The sequence below is a fragment of the Falco peregrinus genome, chromosome 4 (assembly GCF_023634155.1).
Source record: "Falco peregrinus isolate bFalPer1 chromosome 4, bFalPer1.pri, whole genome shotgun sequence".
In the NCBI taxonomy this organism is placed as follows: domain Eukaryota; kingdom Metazoa; phylum Chordata; class Aves; order Falconiformes; family Falconidae; genus Falco; species Falco peregrinus.
The window spans coordinates 88,630,019-88,649,999 of record NC_073724.1 but is presented as its reverse complement, the minus strand read 5'-3'; the positions used below and the strand labels follow the sequence as shown (position 1 = coordinate 88,649,999).

The 19,981-nt window shown below is 39.2% G+C and overlaps 1 protein-coding gene across 4 annotated transcripts in view; it reads right to left on the bottom strand.

Moving 5' to 3' along the window:
* The window catches only part of DGKH (diacylglycerol kinase eta), a 174,179-nt gene that overhangs the window by 65,500 nt on the left and 88,698 nt on the right, over positions 1-19,981 (bottom strand). For 3 of the 4 annotated variants that reach the window (XR_008746865.1, XM_055802293.1, XM_055802294.1), the window contains 2 exons: positions 19,071-19,181; positions 17,277-17,357 (listed from right to left, as the gene is read on the bottom strand). Coding sequence is in view for 2 of the 4 variants with exons in the window: in XM_055802293.1 (XP_055658268.1) it covers positions 17,277-17,357; positions 19,071-19,181 (192 nt within the window). In the remaining 2 variants the exon portion in view is untranslated. Of the gene's footprint in view, positions 1-17,276; positions 17,358-19,070; positions 19,182-19,981 lie in introns of those variants that run through there. The other variant, XM_027777239.2, reaches the window with a different exon arrangement.

Here is a 19,981-nt window from a genome sequence, read left to right as displayed (position 1 = left end):
AAATTACTAATTGATTAAGACTGCAATCTTATTTCATAACAGCATTATAGGAGCTGTGAGGTCCACTCCAATTGCTAGAGGCAAAAACATACCAAAGTCAAAAGACTGGACATCTTAACAAAAAAGCTTTCATCATATTTCTCAATCTTGTGTATTAATATTAAGTTTACACAAATTTAAACATACATAAATTTTAAAACAGAATTTTCTATATAAAACTCGGTATAAGAACACATACAAATCTTTATAAAAAGACACAGAGAACACAAGCAAACAGCTGAAACTATATCCTACTAGGACGGTTGAATGAATTCCTGGAACAAGTTGATGCTGGGGAGTTTTCAGTGGTCTAGAGTTGGATTCTAGAAATCTGAAAATGCTATATCTAGGAGGTTCAGAGTATGAGCTGTTTTCCCCTCTCCCTCACCAGCAGAAAAATAATTAAAATAACAGGAAGGTACCAGAAACTATCAGCTAACTCCCACTGAAATTATTTTGAGCACTGCACTAAAATAGATGAAGCAGTTTCTTACAAAGCAAAGAACTTAAAACAAAATAAGCACACGAAATTAAAGGAAAGTTAGTTGTTTTGTTGTAGGAAGTCTGAAAAATAAAATTAAATCCTTTATCAGTCTTATGCATAAATCTATTGCATGGTAGATACCACCCACACTTGCAAATTCCTTAAGTAAAACAAAGAAAGGACCACCAAAAAATGATAGCTCTGAGTATTGTTTTAAATGCTACAGGCTAAATATTGTATTATTTGCACAATATTAATAAACACTTATCTACAGCTGCATTTACTTACCTAATCTCTGCTGTAAACAGTCTCTAGCCTTGATTTGTCCTATCCACTTCTTCATTAAACTGAGCTGCACTTTAACGTATCTCAGAGGCAACGTAACTGAAGTGCAGCAAGCTGCAAGTCACATGGAGGGGAGGCAAAAATCCTGTGGGCTTGCTTTTGAGTTTCTTCCCTTTCTTCCCCCCCCCCCCCCCCCCCCATGTACTCACTTCACATGGAATGGAATAGTTTCTCTGTTTTCTATTTCCTTCAATCTTGCTTAAGCTTTTTAATAAGGTTTATTAGCAGCTCTCCGCAGCTCTTCCTAAAGAACAGTTAATGCAAAGAGCAATGCTCCTCTCATTAGTTTGGAGCCAAACAGATGCTTTATTACTTCAAAATGTTTTTCTAGGCCAGGTCATCAAATGAAGCCCAGAAAAGCCATTAAAACATAATATAACCCTGGCTCCAACAACAATCAGCATTTTGCTGGGGTTTCCAGGTTTCAGTGGACTCAGAAATCTTATTTGGTCAATCACACCCACCAGATTATTTCCTATTATATAGCATGACATTATAATACAGATTAAGTAAGGACAAGTCCACCCAAAACACTGTATTTTGCATCCATCCTTCCCCCTTGCTCAGTACTGATGATAACCTGTAACCAGATGTTGTGAAATGCAATTAAGCAACAGCAGCTGCATTTATTGTTGAAGACTCCTGACAATCTTGGTCTTTTCAAGTAATATTTATTTATAGTACTCATGTCTTTAATATTACTGATCACAGAAATCCCCCATGTGTTCACCTACTCTCCCCTCCCAAAATCAAGGCCCTAGTTCAGTTGTTAACACATAGTTATCAGTACCAACAGAGAAGCCCTTTGGTATCCAAAGCATCATCATGGGGCAGGTAAATATGACAGAGGACCATATCACCCAGAACAGCAGCTATAAATAAGCCAGGTTGGACACCAAAGGCCATCTCAAAACGTACCACACACCCATGTATCGACAATCAAATCATGTCACCAAACACTGCTGATGCATGTAAACGTACCAGAAATTCCTACATCCCAACTTCTTATTCAATTCAGAGCATAATAAACTTAATAAAGTTCAGAGCATTTCAACAGTCTAAAAGTTAAATTACGTACTGACAATCACATGAATGTAAGATCAATTATTATTAGTGCTATAAAAATAAAGTGGATAGTTGGAAGACATGTATTTGTGTAAATACAGCATCTATAACATGATGATTAAGCTACATATTATCTTTGATTTACCTATATTTAACAAACTTCAAGAAGATATGTGGTAACATGAAAAAAGACAAAATGCATTATATGCAAAAAATATCAATAATGCTTAGAATTTTTCTCTAAAACAAATTAGAGAGAAACTAAGCTGTCCATTTAGGTTCTCTTCTATTTCAGTTATACAGAATCATGGAGAAGATGTACTCTCATTATTTATTAGATACACCATGTAACATGAGAACTCAGGGAACCAAGGAAATGATCAGCAAACAACAAGTGTTTTTTCCTAAATGCAATGCATTATTCAGACTTCAAAAGTATTCCCAAAGGATGTTGAGGAGACCAGAAGTACAAATGTCTAAAAAGGTATTTGAGAAATTTATCACAAATAGATGCAGTATATACTACAAAATACAATATCCGAAACCTTCAACTTAGCAAGTCCTCAAAATCCAACACTAGGAAGCTACACAAGAGGTCTGCTGCTTATACTCCTTTCTTGAGTACCTGCTACTGCCATTACACTCCTTTGATTCAGCATGGTTTCATAAGCTTTACGCTAACTCAGTATAGCTGTTCTTGCTTATACTAAACTGAGAATTACTTCCTAAACCTTATTATTCACATTTACACAGAAGGCATGCTTTCTTACGGATGCTTACAGAAAGTTGCGATAAACTAAACTAAGTGGAATATTTCGAGTCTATTCATTGAAGACATTTGAACCTGTATGCAGACATAATCAAAAATGAAATTGATATAATTGTCCTAAAACTATTTTCCAGCCACATACTTTGGATTTTACTAGTAATGTCTAATAATCTTTCCTCATTGCATGTAGTCACATTCTTTTCATCTACCGACCAAAGTCGGTATCTTTTCTTCTATTACATAGTACCTTTTCTAAAAATTAATGCTCACTGCCCCAAATATTATTATTTATATATCACACTAAATATGCTGAACTCTCAACAAACAAGAAGAAATTGTGTAATACTGTGACAAAGGAAGTGTCACAAGAACCACTGGAAGACCATTAAGGTAACACAAGAATACCAAAATTCTTAAATTTTAGAAGAACTCAGGTGCTAATGGTTCATACGCTGACAAAGCAGGAGACAAATCAAGAAGGATGAAGAAAGACAAAAGGCCTTAAAAATAAATAAATCAAGCAGATTTAATTTAGAAGATTAAGTTACTTTGAAATTTGTCACCGCTGTCAAGTAGCCAAGAAGAAGTCATTGCTGATTTTGGAAGAGAGAGTTACCAGAGCCAGATACTGCAGTATATTGAAAAGTAATGAAATTGAGTTAGTAGGAATAAAAAACACTTTTAACACAGTAGGCACAGGGAAAGAGTGAGCATATACAGTTTAAAAAGTTGAATACAAACAACACAAGTCCTATAACATCACAGGGAATAAAGAATGTCTGGATAGGAAGAAAAATGGTCCCTTACTGCAATAATGTTCCTGCTGTATTCAGCAAAAGAGGGGGCTTTTTGAGTGGAGAATGAAGGAGAGAACAAGAGGACATTGTTCAGTCTGCCACCACATAGGCGTTGCCATAAATTGGGATTTTCACACACGTTGATGCTAGGAGAATTTGGCTTCTAAAAACATACACATAGTCATATATGTATATACACATCTGGAAATTACTTCGATGAGAATTACACAGCCAAGTTTTGCGGCACTACTGCAACTTTTCTTTCGGGCAGCACCTATTAAGAACAAGCTTAACATCTTGAAAGGAAATAAAATCACCATTAAACTCAGTGTAAATCTGAAAGCACTTTTCTCTTTCAAATAGGCTAACTTTGCCAATAACATTCTATATGCCTTCAGCACAATGGGTTTAGACTTATGATCCGTAAAATGAAATCATAGAGAGTTCAATTAAAGCCTGTTGCCTAATCTTAACATATTTTATCATACCAGCAATAAATAAGAAAATGCAATTCCCAAAACTTCGTGGCTACATTTCTTGCTTCCTTTACCAATTCAAAGAAAAACGCAGACACATTTGCTGATCAAGAAAATAATAGTTTATATCTAAGCAGCAACACAGCAGCTATTGAAAAACGCTCCACTTCCTACAACATGGTATTTGCATTAAGGCACCTGCTGCTGCTGTAAACTATTATCAGGCATTACACTAATAGCACTTCGTATGGCCCATCCTGAATTGACTTAGCAATGCAGAAACATCGCTTAGAATCTGAAATGGACGAGGAAATGGTTTTCCTGTTCTTTGAATGGATACTTTTAAAATACCTTTCTGGAACTAAGAGAGGGTGATATAAAGAGAGAAAGCATCCCCACCTCTCCTCTGAGGGACCACACCTGATGCCTGGGGCATGAACATAACAGATCTAATGTTTTGTAACTTCTCTGTGCTTCTAGACATTGGTGAGTGAGTTCTGGCAAATAGCAGGATAACACGTTCTGCCTCCCTTGCTTTCCATCTGCCCTTCTATTTCCCTGTCCTCATACAGGTGGGTCCATATGAACGCCACAGATGAATGCATCTCCACCAGAGCGGTGGGAGTAGACTGCTGGGGTCATTGATGCTCCCATGCCTACCGGAACTTTTCCGCACAAATCGCAGCGCTATCAGTTGGGCAGCTTTCTACAGTACTTTTAATTTCTTGGATTCAGCATACTAAATACATTGTAACAGTAGTGTCACTGTCAAAGGTGATTGGTGCTTTACCGTGAGTTGTCACTGTTATTTTTCAAGATGAGCCAAGTCAGGCAAAAATATAAATTGCAAAAGCAGAGAAGGATTTAAAAGCAAGGCGAGTAATAAATGGCTATTATATTTGCCTGAGTACAATACAGAATTTATAATCAGAACAATTAGCTCTGTCTCCTTCACTAAAATGTTGCTTCCCTCTTTTTGCTGGCCTTCTCCTATTTCACTGTTGCCAAGCTCACAAGTAATGAAGTAATGTATGCATAGTTTTGGCCCCCATGATAGAAAGTCTTAAGAGGGGGAAGAAAAGGGTTAGTCCCACACAGCATCTCCTGCACCAGTGCACCAGCACACCTGCATAAATGGGCTTAACTAAAAGACAGGGCAAAAGCGGTTACCTCACAGAAACAGGTATAAGGTCTACTCTGACCTCACTCTGCAGTACAGTCCAGCCCAGGTAATTTAGGTGGCCTTCCCTTGTAACACATCAAAAATGAAAGAGCATCTCCCAGAACACATCCAGGCACTGGACGGACAAGATGATGCGGAGCAGTCTGCATGGATTCACCAAGGGGAAGTCAGGTTTGACCAACCCAATAACCTATGATGAAATGACCAGCTTGGTGAATAAGGAGATGAAGGCAGATATCATCCATCTTGCCTTCAGTAAGGCTTTCAGCACTGTCCCTCAAGATCCTCCTGGAGAAGCTGAGGAACTATGAGCTGGACGAGCAGACAGTGGGGTAAATTAAAAACTGGCTGAATGGTCAGACCCAGAGGCTGGTGACCAGTGGCACAAATTCTAGTTGAAGGCCAGTAACTAGCTGTGTACTTCAAAGGGCAGTACTGGCTCCAGGCCTGTTTAACATCTTCATTAATGATCTCGATGATGGGGCAGGGTGTACACTCAGCAAGTTTACCAATGACACAAAATGGCTGATAGCCAAAGGGCTGTGCTGCCATCCAGAGGAACCTTGACAAGCTGGAGAAACAAGCTGACAGGAACCTCAAGAAGTTCAACAAGTCCGAAGTCCTGCACCCGGGGAGGAACCACCCCAGGCATCAGTGTATGCTTGGGGCCACCGAGCTGGAAAGCAGCTTGGCAGAAGGACCTGGGTGTCCTGTGGGACAACAGATTGAACGTGAGCCAGCTACGTGCCCTTGCGGCAAAAAAGGCCAATGGTATCCCGGGCTGCATTAGGAGTGTTGCCGGCAGGTCGAGGGAGGTGATCCTGTCCCCCTGCTCAGCACTGGTGAGGCCACACGTGCAGTACTGTGTCCAGTCCTGGGCTCTTCGGTACAAGAGACACATGGACATACTGCACACAGTCCAGTGAAGGGCTACACCAATGATGAAGGAACTGGAGCATCTGACATATGAGGAGAAGCTGAGAGAGCTGGGACTCTTTAGCCTGGAGAAGAGAAGGCTCAGGGGGATCTTGTTTGTACAGGTAAATACCTGAAGGGGCAATGCAAAGGGGACGGGGCCAGGCTCTTTCCAGTGGTGCCCAGTGACAAGCTAAGAATCAATGGGCACAAACTGAGACGCAGGAGGCTCTGTGTGAATGTCAGGAAACACTTTTTTACTGTGAGGGTGACTAAGCACTGACACAGGTTGCTCGAGGCAGCTGTAGAGTCTCCATCCTTGGAGATACTGAAAAGCTGTCTGGACATGGTCTGGGGCAGTCTGCTCTAGATGGCCCTGCTTCAGCAGGCAGGTCAAACCAGAAGACCTCCAGAGGTCCCTTCCAGCTCCCAAATCTCTCTGTGGTTCTGTGAAAACAGAATCCAGGTAGATAAGCAATCCAGTTATGACATGTCCAGCCTTGAACTGTAGAACAGATGCAAAAAGTGTCTAGCAAAGGTCACTTTGCCAGAAATCTACAGTTCCCTAAATCTGACCTCATGTGTCCAACATCAACCAGCTGCTAACAGAAAGACATTATTCCTTCAGGAGTATAACTTGGTAATGAGACAGTTACAAGAAGCAGGGTGGGAATGTTCCATGAATTTGGACTGAAGAATTAGGAATTTATCTTTCAATCAGCATTTAAATATAGCAAAACCAATAAACCATTCTTGTAAATGTGAACTGGAAACCGCTGTGTATAGTTCAAGGCCTGCACATTTCTTTGTAAAGTCCTTACAGAAAGATCTGTTAAGCACATTACTTCACACTGTTATGCCCTTAGCTCGGGCTTCACCAGCTCATTACATGTCGTTCAGATGGGATGGCTTCTGTGCTTAAAGGAAAACATTTAGTTATATATTTAATGGCCTTAGGTGCCATTCTCTTTTCATCTGTTGTAACAGATGCCTGTTTAAACACGATCTGGCTGCTTGAAGCCAGGGATCCTTGTTCACTAGAGACAGGAAATGTATTCAGACTTTACACCAATGGCTTTGTTTACAAAATTATTTGGTATACAGGAACTGCACCAAGGGATACTTTTTAAGGTTTCTCCAGGTATTTTAACCACTTTTAAAATAAGAAGAGAAAAAAACATCAGAGAATAGGTAAGCATAAAACTGCACGAAGAATGAAATCTGGAAATCCTCGGTGCTTGTTCTCCACACACCCCAAATGCTTCACCAGTGCTATACCATAAGTTCAGACACTGAAATAAAAGATATTTTTAATGTATTTGCTTTTATGCAAGTCTTCTTATTGCGTTTCACAAATTAAAGAAACATTTAGAAAACTAAAGGAAGAAAATAAGACATTTTCCATGAGCTATTTAAAAAAAAAAATCTGCTTAAGCTCAAAATCTCTGGAAAATAAGCAAACATAACTAGAACTAAAATGTACAATATAGCCCAGAATGGTCACATTTTTAAGCATCCCCTTGTTTTCCTCTTCTGGAAAGTGTTCAGCTTTCTTGTAATAGCTCAATCCCAAGTGATTTATCTACAGATTTTAGCCTCCCAGCTGAAATGCTTTATTGCTTTTTCATAATGAAACTTAAAGCTTCAACATCTCTAGATACTCTAGGGAAAGGGAGATAGCACATCAAGCCAGAGATAAGGAGCTTAAAACTTGAAAGTCACACCCAAAGCTACCCAAAGAGCTCTCAGCTTCATTATGTTTTTTCGTCACTATCAGAGGGCAGGGGAAAACGAGCAAATGCTAAGTGGAGGAAAAACCCTAAGTGCATTGCAAGTGCACACTAATTGCTGTTGTCCATTTTTTTTTTTTCTCCGCAGCATATTAATTTGCTATTTCAGTTTTTGTTTTGTTTCTAAGCTGCCTGAATATAGAAAGAAAAAAAACCAACAACACACCAAACCAAACCTGAGTGGAAAATTGAACAAAATGGAATACAAAGCACTTCCCCTCGCTTTCTGTGGTTTGGGTATTGCTCAGGCTGGAAGCATCAAAAAGCCTTGGTCATTTAGAGGCTAATCAGCATCTGCATGAAACAGCAGACAGTTCACAGCTAAGGAAAAACTAAATCCATCCCAGGAGTTAGCTACCCATGCAAAGCTGAGTCATGCTCGTGAGGCCAGCACAGGAACTTGAGCTGTTTCCAGCCATATTTATACCTCCCAGAGGTAACAAGAGGCCTCGAGATCTTCACAGATGTCACTCCAGGACCCCCGTCAGCCCTGCACTAGACTGCAAACAGGGCATGGGGAGTATCTGGATATGCCATTCCCCCATCTTGAAACAGTGCTACACACTGACCCTTCTGGTAATACCAAGGCCAAAATTTAAAATACAATGTCTCTTAAGAGTGGGCTTCTGCTCACAGAGGAAGGTGCTTCAATAAAGACATCTGCAAATGTGTCTGAACTCCCACCATCATCAGTATATACTGTTAACAAGTTAACACTCAGCTGGAATGCAAAGGAAATTTCAAAGTGCACCCAAACCCAAGAAATTATTGCACATCTTAAGGATAAATATGATGTAAAGTGTGCTGAGAGGAATCCTAAGGATAGCAACGCACACATTACATAGCAATTCAGTGATATTTCTTTTGTTTTTTCTCACACAAATAATTTCACAATACTAATATAAGCTCATTACCTATTCCTGGATAATGAAGATTATTATTATTATTAAAATTAGTAGTCAATTGAGTTAAGATATACCTATAGAAGAGATTCACACAGACTAAAGTGTTTACACAAGACCGTTCAGTTAAGTAAACTTAATGTGTAAACTATGTGAAATTTGGCTTATGTAAATTCTGTTTATTACAAAATAATGTTTATGTAGGCATTTACAAACACAAATCCATTCCTTTCATATCCCTGTGGTTTACCAAAAGGAGAAGTCAAGCAGGAGTGTCTCCCTTTAAGGGAACATCAGCTGTGCTCCAGAGTACTCCTATAAAGCAAACAAGAAAATTTAATCATCCAGGCTAAGAACAAGGCACTGGAAAGAAGTTTGCGTAGCAGTAACTGAAACCAGGGGAAACCACCCCAAGTCTGGAACAAGCCAAAGCCTTGGAGGTGACTGCTGACCCCATGATCCCAGAAGTCTTCCAACACAGCAGTAGCAAGATGATTTCATGAAAGTAGAGAAGATGGTGAAAGAGAAGCAGAGGGAAGCCCAGAAAAGGTCAGTGGCCTTTGGAAATCTGAAAGACTGAGGTAGAAGTGTCTGAAAGAGGCCTGAGGCTATAAGTAAAGAAACCATCTCTTGACATCCACCAAGGCAGAAGTGCAGTAAACTGGGTTTTGTAAACAGGAAGGACAGCATCAGAGAAACACCTCCACTAGCATTTATAAGTTTTTCTGCACTAAAATAAAGCTCAAGACCTTAAACTCTGAGCAAATCAAGTCAGTTATAAAAAATAACTCATGTTATATTATTTAAATAAGAAAAAAACCCAGTACTTGGATATTTAAACTATTCCCAGCTTTGGGACTGTCTCTCTTCATACATGATATTCAAAAAGACCGAAGACTCGAGTGCCCAAACCCAAAACTGCAAGGTTTTAAACTCCTTAGGAGAAGGGCTCCTCTCATTTCTTCTTGTGGCTTGTGGAAGGTAAGCAGTTCTCACATTCCCTGAAGTTCTTGTAGTCCCTGAAGAAAAGTCTCAATAACAACTCTGAAAAAAACCTGGGTGGCAAGAAAGGAAGCAAAATATGTCCAAGTCTGAGAAATTACACGCTCTCTCCACCATACTGCAAAAGTCTGGCAACACATTCTGTTTTCCAAGGCCATCATGAATATTAAAAGTTAGTTTTCTGAAATCAATTAGAAACAGCTAATCTCAATGATGAGCAGAGAGCTGACTGATGTCAGAAGCAGCAGGGCTCAAATAAATTGCTAAAAAGCAATATGCCTTCAGGCCCAATTTTAATATTCATCTTGAAATTCTGACAAATTGCAAGAACTGAGTTTCCAGTACAACTGTGCAACCTCCCATTAAAAACAGCGGCTGTATAGAAGGATTCAAAGATGAAAAGGATTGGTTTATGCTTTAAGCTGGTTCCACATAAATTACATGCCAGTAAACTCTATATCCCCAGCCAGCCAAGACGCAGGATACACTACATTCAGAAGTATGGATAGGAAGTAGGGTAAACAGGGTTCTGGAAGAAAACAATATAAAATGGAAGAAAACAATACAAATCTTAACCGCAGTTGAAGCACAGTTCCTCCAATGGAGTATTTGGCCTCACCAACCTATTAAAAGTACCTAACCATCTCAAAATAATAGGTCGAAGGAAAACAGCAAAAATTAAGTGTTTTGTTTTTCAAAATCTATCCAATTTTACAGAATATCAAGGAAATTGCAGACAATGGATAAAGCTTTTTGTTTAAAAACATATTAAGCAGAACCCTCTGCATTCAGGTCAAAGTGAACTGCTAAGTCTGGCCTAAAAAGTGGAAATTACATTCAGGGACTAACTTTAATGAAATGCCATTCATGTTTTGGGTTTTTTCTTTATTTAATATGAAAAAAATACTTTAAAACAAATTTGAACTAAAGTACTTCTGCTCAAAGAAGTTAAAACATCAGGTTGACCCGTAATTACTTCTAGTTCAGTCATTGAACTGAAAAGACCAATTATGTTTATGTCCCAGTCATGCAATGAGATGAAAAGCTAAGGGATGTAAAAAGAGTAAGAAGGAATAATAGGAATTTTTAATATGAGAAAAGGTTAATAGATAATAAAAGCACCTCATTATTCTCTTTCAAAATGTTGTGGTGCAATTCTTAAACTGGAAAAGAAGTGTAAAGTAGTGAAACATGAACATTTACAGACAGCACAAAATTTTGCTTAGTTCCCTGCCTTGATCACCAAGGCACTGCACAGCCAGCCAAGCAAGGTATTAAATAGACAGTACAGTGACTAGAAAAAGTTCAGTGTTAGTAAAAACAAAGAAACACACACCAGAGAAAAACCACAGAAGCATCTAAGTATTCATGAATTACGGACAGCTCCAAATTAACAGGAAAAGGATCTTAGTATCATTAGAGAGGATTTTTTTTTAAAAAAAGTATAATGTGTTGCTGCTGCAGCAAACATACAAAATGTGGGATCTGTAAGGGATGTAAATGAGCATTAATTTTGAAAATAGTCCCAAATATCCGTGACTGGTGCTTCAAGAGTCCACACTGGTCACTTCATTTACAAGATGTCGCTGCAGAGTAATAGAAGAACAGCAAGAATAGGTAAGAGTATACAAAAATGTTTACAAAGATTTTTTACCTTGGAAAATAGTCAAAGCAAAAGGAAGTGATAAAAAATATAAAATAAAGAACAGATGGTTTATAAGTTTCTGCTGCCTTTGCCTCATAGTACTAGGTGAGAACACTTACTTAAAGCCCAGCACATGAAATGTTCCCCAAGGAAGTATTTTTCCACAGAATAAATAATTAGACTCTGTGGTCTATATCATCACTAAAACCAAGAAATCAGCAAAAAATTATGGTATTAGACATTTTTGCAAGCATACCCAGAATCCTAGTAATCAGTGTTATTGGCTGGAATATAGTGTCTCATTTCCAGCCAATTTCTAATTACTAAGAATTGCAGCAGGCTTTCCAGGACAGCAGATCTGCCTACTGCAGCTTCCTCCCTCTCAAGATGACCACTTTCAGAAGTTATAAATTCAAGAAAAAGTACTTGATTCAGCACCTGATTCAGGAAGCTGACAGCACTGGTCTACATTTTAGGTGCCCTGGATGACAAAGCTCCTATCGTAGCTAACGGAGAGTTAGTTAATAATCAGCGGAGTCTATACTGAATTGAGCAATTCCAGGAATTCACTTTAAAGAGCTATTAATCTTATCCTAGATACCTAAAGTTAGGGTTCTATAAACCCATCATTGAGCTTCACCCTTAAGTCAGAGCAAGCTGAATCCCCATCCTGAATATCAGCTACTATACCTGGAGGACACCTTCCAGAACAATGAAATAATTTCCTATGTTACCCTCAGATGTAACTAGATACCAAAATTCATCTACCCAGGATTTTCACTTTTCTGAATACACATACAGTAAGAAATTGAGTGTCTGTGGCTTTGCGCAATTTTTAAATGCACCAGAAGCTGGCCTAACTCAAATCAAATGTCTAAAGCCAGCTATACAAAGTAAAGCCTCAAAGCCAGCATTTCTACCCTGAAATTATTGTTTCCCAGCACATTTACCACAAAAAATCTTAACTGAATTAAATGTTAACATCAGTTTGGGTGGATTAAATATAGTACTGCCACATGAAGCCTGTTTACTTGATGTGCATTTTACATGAGACTAGGACAGATTTATAATAACCCAGGGCATTTTATACATCCATGTGGCTCAACAACTGAAAGGCAGCATGGTTAACATCTATAGACTTCTTTCCTTGTCAATATGCATTAGTTCTTCATCATCAAAAGCAAGGCAGAGGTAGAAACCTAAGCCAAAAGCTAGCCTGTCAAAACCTCCTTTTAAATCACAATTCATAATCACCTTTGTTGCCTTAAGAAACTTCATTAATTGAATACACCTGTTCAAGAACCATTTTAGTGTTTTAAAATCCCACTCCTTATACTTATTGGAACAAACATGCCACCAATGTTCCACATGCCCCTGTTCGCACACTGGAGTACATTATTCAGCCTTATTCAGTCTCAAGTCTTGTTTTGAGAACAATAAAGAGATTTTTCTAAATGCACTTGAGTTATCAACAAGCCATCTTCCATCCCTGCAAACCAAAACACATAAGGAATTACAGCTCTCAGCAGAATTGGTCACTCCCCCATCTGCTTGCATACAATAAGGATGGGAGACTGATTCATCCCAAAAGTCTCCCCGGAGAGGTAGCACAGTGTGCAACTACACTCCTCTGGTTGTGCTGAGACACCATAAACAACCCTCTGAGGCAGAAGGAAAGTATTGTAAAAAAAATATTCATCAGACTATCCAACACCATTACAAGGGCTCAGCGTCCACCCATGCCACTGAACTGCAGGCATGGGGTGAACAAAAGCCCCCGTGGGCTGCTGATGTAGCTGATGGAGAGGGTGGTATGTGTCTTTGATGGGCTGCATTGGCTTCTTGAACCTATTCTCGCTCTTCCCACAGACTTCAGAGACTGCTACCTAACTATCAAGTAGGAAGAATCTGGCCTTGAGGGTCTCATATAAACACACTGAAGTCAAGGGACACCTTTTCCCTCTATTTCAGGGGTCCTCAAACTACGGCCTGCGGCCTGGATACAGCCCCCCAGGGTCCTCAATCCGGCCCCCCGTATTTACAGACCCTCCCCGCCCCCGCCGGGGGTTGGGGGGGGGAAACCAAGCAGCCGCAGATGACTGCCTGCCACTGCATCCGCGCGCCGGCCCCCTGGTTAAAACGTTTGAGGACCCCTGGTCTATTTAATACCCTCTAGATGAGAATGCTCAGAACTATAAAACACCTATAATATATTACAAAGCACCCTAGTGCAAGCTTGTGCACTAGGACTATTTGCTACAAATGAGTTGGTTGTTCATTGAAAAGTAGTATTGTCAGCAATAAAGAAAAAACTGAAACAGATGAGCTAGTTTAAGTTTAGCAGCTTCTCATTTTAATTAGCAGATATTTATTCTCAACTTTCCCCTTAAACTCAATTTGTTTGTACTAAGAAAGGAAAAGTAATTTGGGTGAGCAAACAGTGATATTTAGTTACGTAAAATATTCTGCAAGCATGTGTATCACAAATAAACTCAACCTTAAATCTGTGTGTTATGACTAATTTTAGGACTTGAGTTTTATCCAAAAAAAAAAAAAAAAAGCAGCATGGAAAATCTTGAAACACACACCTCTGTCTTCAAACAGACAAACTATTGGGCAAAAGAAGGCAAAACCACTAGCTTCTACAAGCTGGAGGCAAGAAATTGAGGGGAAGCGAGTTGGGAGATTGAGGAAAGGAGGGGTGGTATTTAAGTCAAATCACAAAAGGATTTGTAAAAAAAAAAAAATTAATACAATTTTTTTAAAGAAGTAGTTTCCTGAAAAAATGGTTGTTTGGTGTATATTCCATCTACCTAACTTTGTGTTAAAAATAGCGTCTATTGGGACAAAGAAACAAGAGAAGTACATTAACTAGAAAAAGATGAAGTTGATTTGATTTTTGCTTTTTTAACAAAGAGAATGCTAACAGAGCACTTAGAACATTAAAAAAGTAATTTTAAGAAAGGATGGATTATCTTTTTTAGGATGGAAGGGGGAAAAAAAAGGCAAAAAGAAGTATTTCTTTTTATTTATAAGGAGTACTGCTGGAAAGCTAACCACCCACCCCAGCCCCATTCCGTGACTCCAAACCAGTGCAGGCAAAGCCAGAGACGTCTTACTTCACTGAGCTGTGTTGCTGAGAGACTGGGTTAGGCAAACACAAAGAAAGAAGCCGGAAGATTAAGTGAGATGATGACTGTTACCATATTTCACAGTCAAATCAGATGACATTTCAATCCGGGAGAGCTATAAATCCAAATAATTTTTCAAAATTAATTTGAAGGCTCCTTAGAGAAAACACAGTTTGCCCTAAATTACCCAGGACATGAAAATAAATAGTGTCTCCAAAGCTGTTAAAGCTGCAGCCCTGAGACTCCTTTTTTCACTACCATCTTCCCCAGAAGTCTTGACACTAAATAGAAAACATGCCTTTGGTGAAGAATGTGATAGAGTGCACCTAAAGGATTATAAAGGGTATCAAAACACCAAACACTGTAAGGGGCAAAAAAAACCCCAAAACAACAACAAAAACAAAACAGAACAAAAAGAAAAAAAAAAAAAAAACCACAAAAAAGAACCCAAAACAAAACATGCCACTTCTCTTCCCCACACAAAATTACACTAAGGTCATCGAATCACAGAGTATCTCAACTTGGAAGGGACCCATTAAGGATCATTGAGTCCAACTCCCTGCTCCTCGCAAGACGACCTAAAACTAAACCATATGACCAAGAGCATCACACAGATGCTTCTTGAGCTCTGACAGGCTTGGTGCTGTGACCACTTCCCTGGGGAGCCTGTTCCAGTGACCAACCAGCCTCTCAGTGAAGAACTTTTTCCTGACTTCTAGCTTGAACTTCCCCTGGTGCAGCTTCATTCTATTCCCTTGTGTCTTATCGCTGGTCACCAGACAGAGGAGATCAGCGCCTCCCCCCCTCTGCTGTCCCCCTTGAGGAAGCTGTACACCGCAGTGGGGGCACCCCTCAGCCTTCTCTTCTCCAGGCTGCACAAACCAAGTGACCTCAGCTGCTGCTCCTAAATCTCATCCTCGACCTTTCACGATCTTGGTCGCCCTCCTGTGGACACACTCGAGTAGTTCGATGTCTTCGCACTGAGGCACCCAAAACTGCACACAGAACTCAAGGTGGACACCAGTGTGGTGCAGAGCTGGACAATCGCCTCCCTCCACCGGCAAGCGACGCTGTGCTTCATGCACCCCAGGGCACAGCTGGCTCTTCTGGCTGCCAGGGCACTCTGCTGACTCGTACTTGACTTGCCACCAACCCAAACACCCAGATCTCTTCCCACGGGATTGCTCTCCAGCCTCTTGTGCCCCAGTTTGTATGTACAACCAGGATTACCCTGTCCCAGATAATCCCAGGACCAGACACCAGCACTGGCTCCTGTTAAATTTCATACGGTTGGTGATTGCCCAGCTCTCTGGTCTGTCCAGATCTCTAGATGAATGTCTTATTTCATGATTCAGTGATCAGCAGTAACATTATACCCAAATTTTCTTTCTATTTTCTTTTCCCCATAATGAAGGCTACAGTGAAGGAAATCTGGGTCTTTAGGGGATGCTGAGCCTTATATACTGTCTTGAATAAGTGACACTCATGACTGCTGGGATCCTCAACTTATCATCTTTGTATGCCTCATTATTCCTTCAGCTATCCTGATGCCAGCATGACAGCTTTACTTCTGGCCAGGAGCAAGGCAGAAGCAGAGCTCCTAAGAAACAGGAAGAACCTTTCCAAAAGGCAAGATGGTACCTCACACAGCCACTCCCTCACCTGAGACGTTCCATCACAGTAGTCTTTTTAATTGCATTCCTAATCAGTAAAGAAACTTGGATTGACATAACACGTTGGACTGTCCTGGCCAACACAAACATGTCTTTGAAGCACTCTGACTACTTCGCTAGCCATCTAGGAGGTACTATACAGCAAAGAAGATCTGATGAAGTTTTCAGGAGGCATGTGTTGGACGGCCTTGGAGAAAAACAAACAACGCTGGTAACATAGACCACCTGTGAAATTAAAATCCTCAAGCAAAGGGAAAATCAACATTTTAATAGAGAATAACAGGATCAGCAGGTCAAGAAAAATGATGCTGTTGCAGTCAGCAGGAGAACTCAAGACCTTTGGAAGGACAACTTTACCCACAATCTTCCTCATAGCTAGTTCTTCTTCAAAAAATTTACTTTTCCAGAGATTAAGAATCAGCAGAGGAACTGTGTCAGACGTTATCACTTAGTTCCAACAAAGCAGGTGAGCAATAAATGGCAAGATCTGTGTGTAAAACACACTTGGGAACTTACAGAAAAAGGGATTTATGAACACTCTTTGTTTCTTATACCAGTACCAGAATCAAGGTATGACTGTGAAGACAGCTTTTCTGTGTGACTTGGAAACATACAGGGATATGATCAGCAACGAACAAAATTAAATACACTTCAATATGACAGGAAAACAAAAATGTTATTATAAGAAACAAAACCCAGATGTTATGAAATATTATTGTAAGAAATTAAAACAATAACACTATTACAATCAATTCAGCATGTCACCTCAAAATACAGGACAAAACCAAACTGTACTAATAAGTACTAACAAATTACTAATACTGAATCATGCTATATTTTTAATGTCTTGTATCATTCATCTTTTGAAGCAACTGTTAGCTAACATTCTAATTTCTGCTATAAAAAAAAAGTCACAGAAACAAAATTATCAATAACTGATGTTATATAGTTCTGATACATTATATCATTTCCAAGTAAAGGACGATTTATTTCCGAATAGAGCAATTCAGAGGATTGTTGATTTTCTTAGTAACAGTCTAATCTAATAATGGTTCCATACCGTGAAGCTGTTGTTGACATTTTTTGTGCTCGATTCAGCTACGCTGGCATCTGACAGGTCAACTTCATCAAATATTAGAGACTGTGAATGGAAAAGAACATAAAAGTATTCAATATAATGAGGCCACTTTCAGGTACACTTACAGTCTGTGCTTTCATTTCCTTGTGTCCATTCCAATTGGAAAATAAAAACAGAAAAAAACAGTGGTGAAAAAATAGAAAACACTGACGATGTGATAAAACTTCCTACTTGAACCCCAAACACGGTCTTATTTGCTAAGTGGTACATGACAGCACAAAAATGTGGCTCCAAGAGTCTGCATTGCTTTAAAATCTCTTTTAAAGTTGGTTGTGTTTTTTTAAAATAGATGCAGCTTTGGGGTGTCTACTATGTAGCATAAATGTTTTACCAGAAGAAAGAGATTCAAACTTAGTAGAATATAAATTAATTAATCAGTTTCAGGATGGACCTCTAAATTCATAAAGAGGAATCTATTATATGGTATCCATATGAGAAAATGGAGCACAAAGGCCTGAAGAGATCCCTTCCACTCCTTTGTATGGTGTTTAGTAAGAGAAATATATGTCCTCTTTAAACACCCCAACCTCTGGCAAAGGATTAATTAGGTTCTGTTAAACTCATGATGAGTTCTGAAGCACAGAAGGGAAGACCAACAAAAATGCCTCCCCCTTTTTTTCCTTTTTTTAGCCATACCATATTCTTCCTCTCCCATGCCATGGCAAGAAGAATCGTTGCTGGGGGTACTTCAACATGCCTAGATTCAACATTAGAGAGTATCTGTACAATTGCCTACCCATTGCACCACCTTTTCTCATCATTATTGCACAGATGACATTGCTATTCTCAGAGCTATTATCTGCCATGTTTATTAAGTCCTTACATCAGCTGCTCATGGTAGCAGCGTGAAGTGTGACAACAGAGGTACTTCAGCACCGGGCTCCCTGAAGAGATGATGTTTTCTTTGATTCATCACAGCCACACAACTGTGCACCATGCAATTACAGTCATCTAAGTCCTAGAAAGAGAAGTCTCCATGCCTTAGGAATAATTTTATTGAGAAGACCAGGCTATAGAAGATGATGGACATCTGAAGCACCTCACCTATAGCTCCCATGAGTCACTATAACCCTGCAAGGGTAAAGAAAAGTCATGCCCACGGTTGTGGAAAAACACAATCTGAGCCAGCCCCACAAGCCAAAATGCTCTCGGCCCCAGTCCTGAGGGGGAGGGAGGAAATGTCTTTCGGAAAGACAACAAGTATTCCCCGTCTGCCCATCCCCAATTTTTCCACCAAAAATTTCAATTGATGGGAAACAGCTTTTTCCCTTATATATCAGTTTTGCCCAAAAATCTTCCTATCTTAATTTCACATAACCATTTCCACCTCTAACGGCAATATTGGCACCAGAGTAGAAGAGTTTTAATGGAACTCAGTTTGAGGGATAACTCCTGAGTATTATCCAATTTCTACTTTTTAGTTTTTTAAATGTTAGATTTGATTGCCTGAGGGCCTCCCCCCCCCAAACAAAAAACAACCACAATGCCTTAAGATGAAGATTTTATTTGTCTCCATAGTCAAAAAGGTTAAAATAACTGGGATAAACTTCACTGAAAAAAAAACCAAACCAGAACTCACCAGTCTTCCTTACTTAATAACACACCACATCTTATATACAGCAGCTTTTTAATATTGTTGTTATTATTGCACTTATACATCTAAACAAATTTGAAGTTATAAGCATATGGCATCGGACACTAATAGCATAGAATTACCTTTGAATCCTTAGCATAGTAAAGGGTACGACCTCGAAGTTTGAAATAACGCTTTTTCCACCTCTGAAAGGAACTGGTTTGCTTCAGTAGTAATCCTTCTTTTATACTTGTCTGAAAAATATTAAAATGCAGAAGACACATTAAATACATATCTAAATAGTTGGGCATATAGATGAAAGATATGCTTTTTTAAATTTATGTTACACCTTATATAACTGTGACTTTAAATTTGTATCTATTCACATTAAATTGAGATTAATTCTCTGGACAACCAGACTTTGCATTGCTACTTTTTCAACAATGTTGGCAAAATGCTAATTTTACATGTAAACAAAAAAGGCAGTCAAGAGGCATGTAATTATTGTGAAGATAAACACAAAAATAATTCAATTGTCTGGACAGCTACAAACCCACAAATATTAAACTGAGCAACAACTGATGGTGGCACAATTCAGTAGATAGATGCTAAAAAATGTCTACACAAGGTCATTTCCAGTTCCAAATGTGATTATGTTGAGGAGAAAAACAATTTCCACATCGGCACTAATTCAACAGGGTACTTAAACATGTGTCTGATTCAAGCACATGAATTATGCCTTTAAAACAGAGGGAGTGATCCAGTTTGATGCAAGTCATGCATGACTTCAAGTGCATTGCTGAGCCCAAGCCTTCAGCATGAAATCAGTTTACCATTAGGAACGATTATAGTATGGAAAGTGCGAGAATAGTAGCAGCTAGAAATATTTTTACCAGGCAAAAGTTTTTTGTCAAGAAACCAGTTTGCTGATCCAAAGCCTTTCACTGCAGACTGAACCCTGCCTACATAAAGCCCATTTTTTGAAATGAGTAAGACACAAATTAGTATATTTTAAACACGCATGCTGGTTTTGCCAGTGTGTGGGATTTGTCCA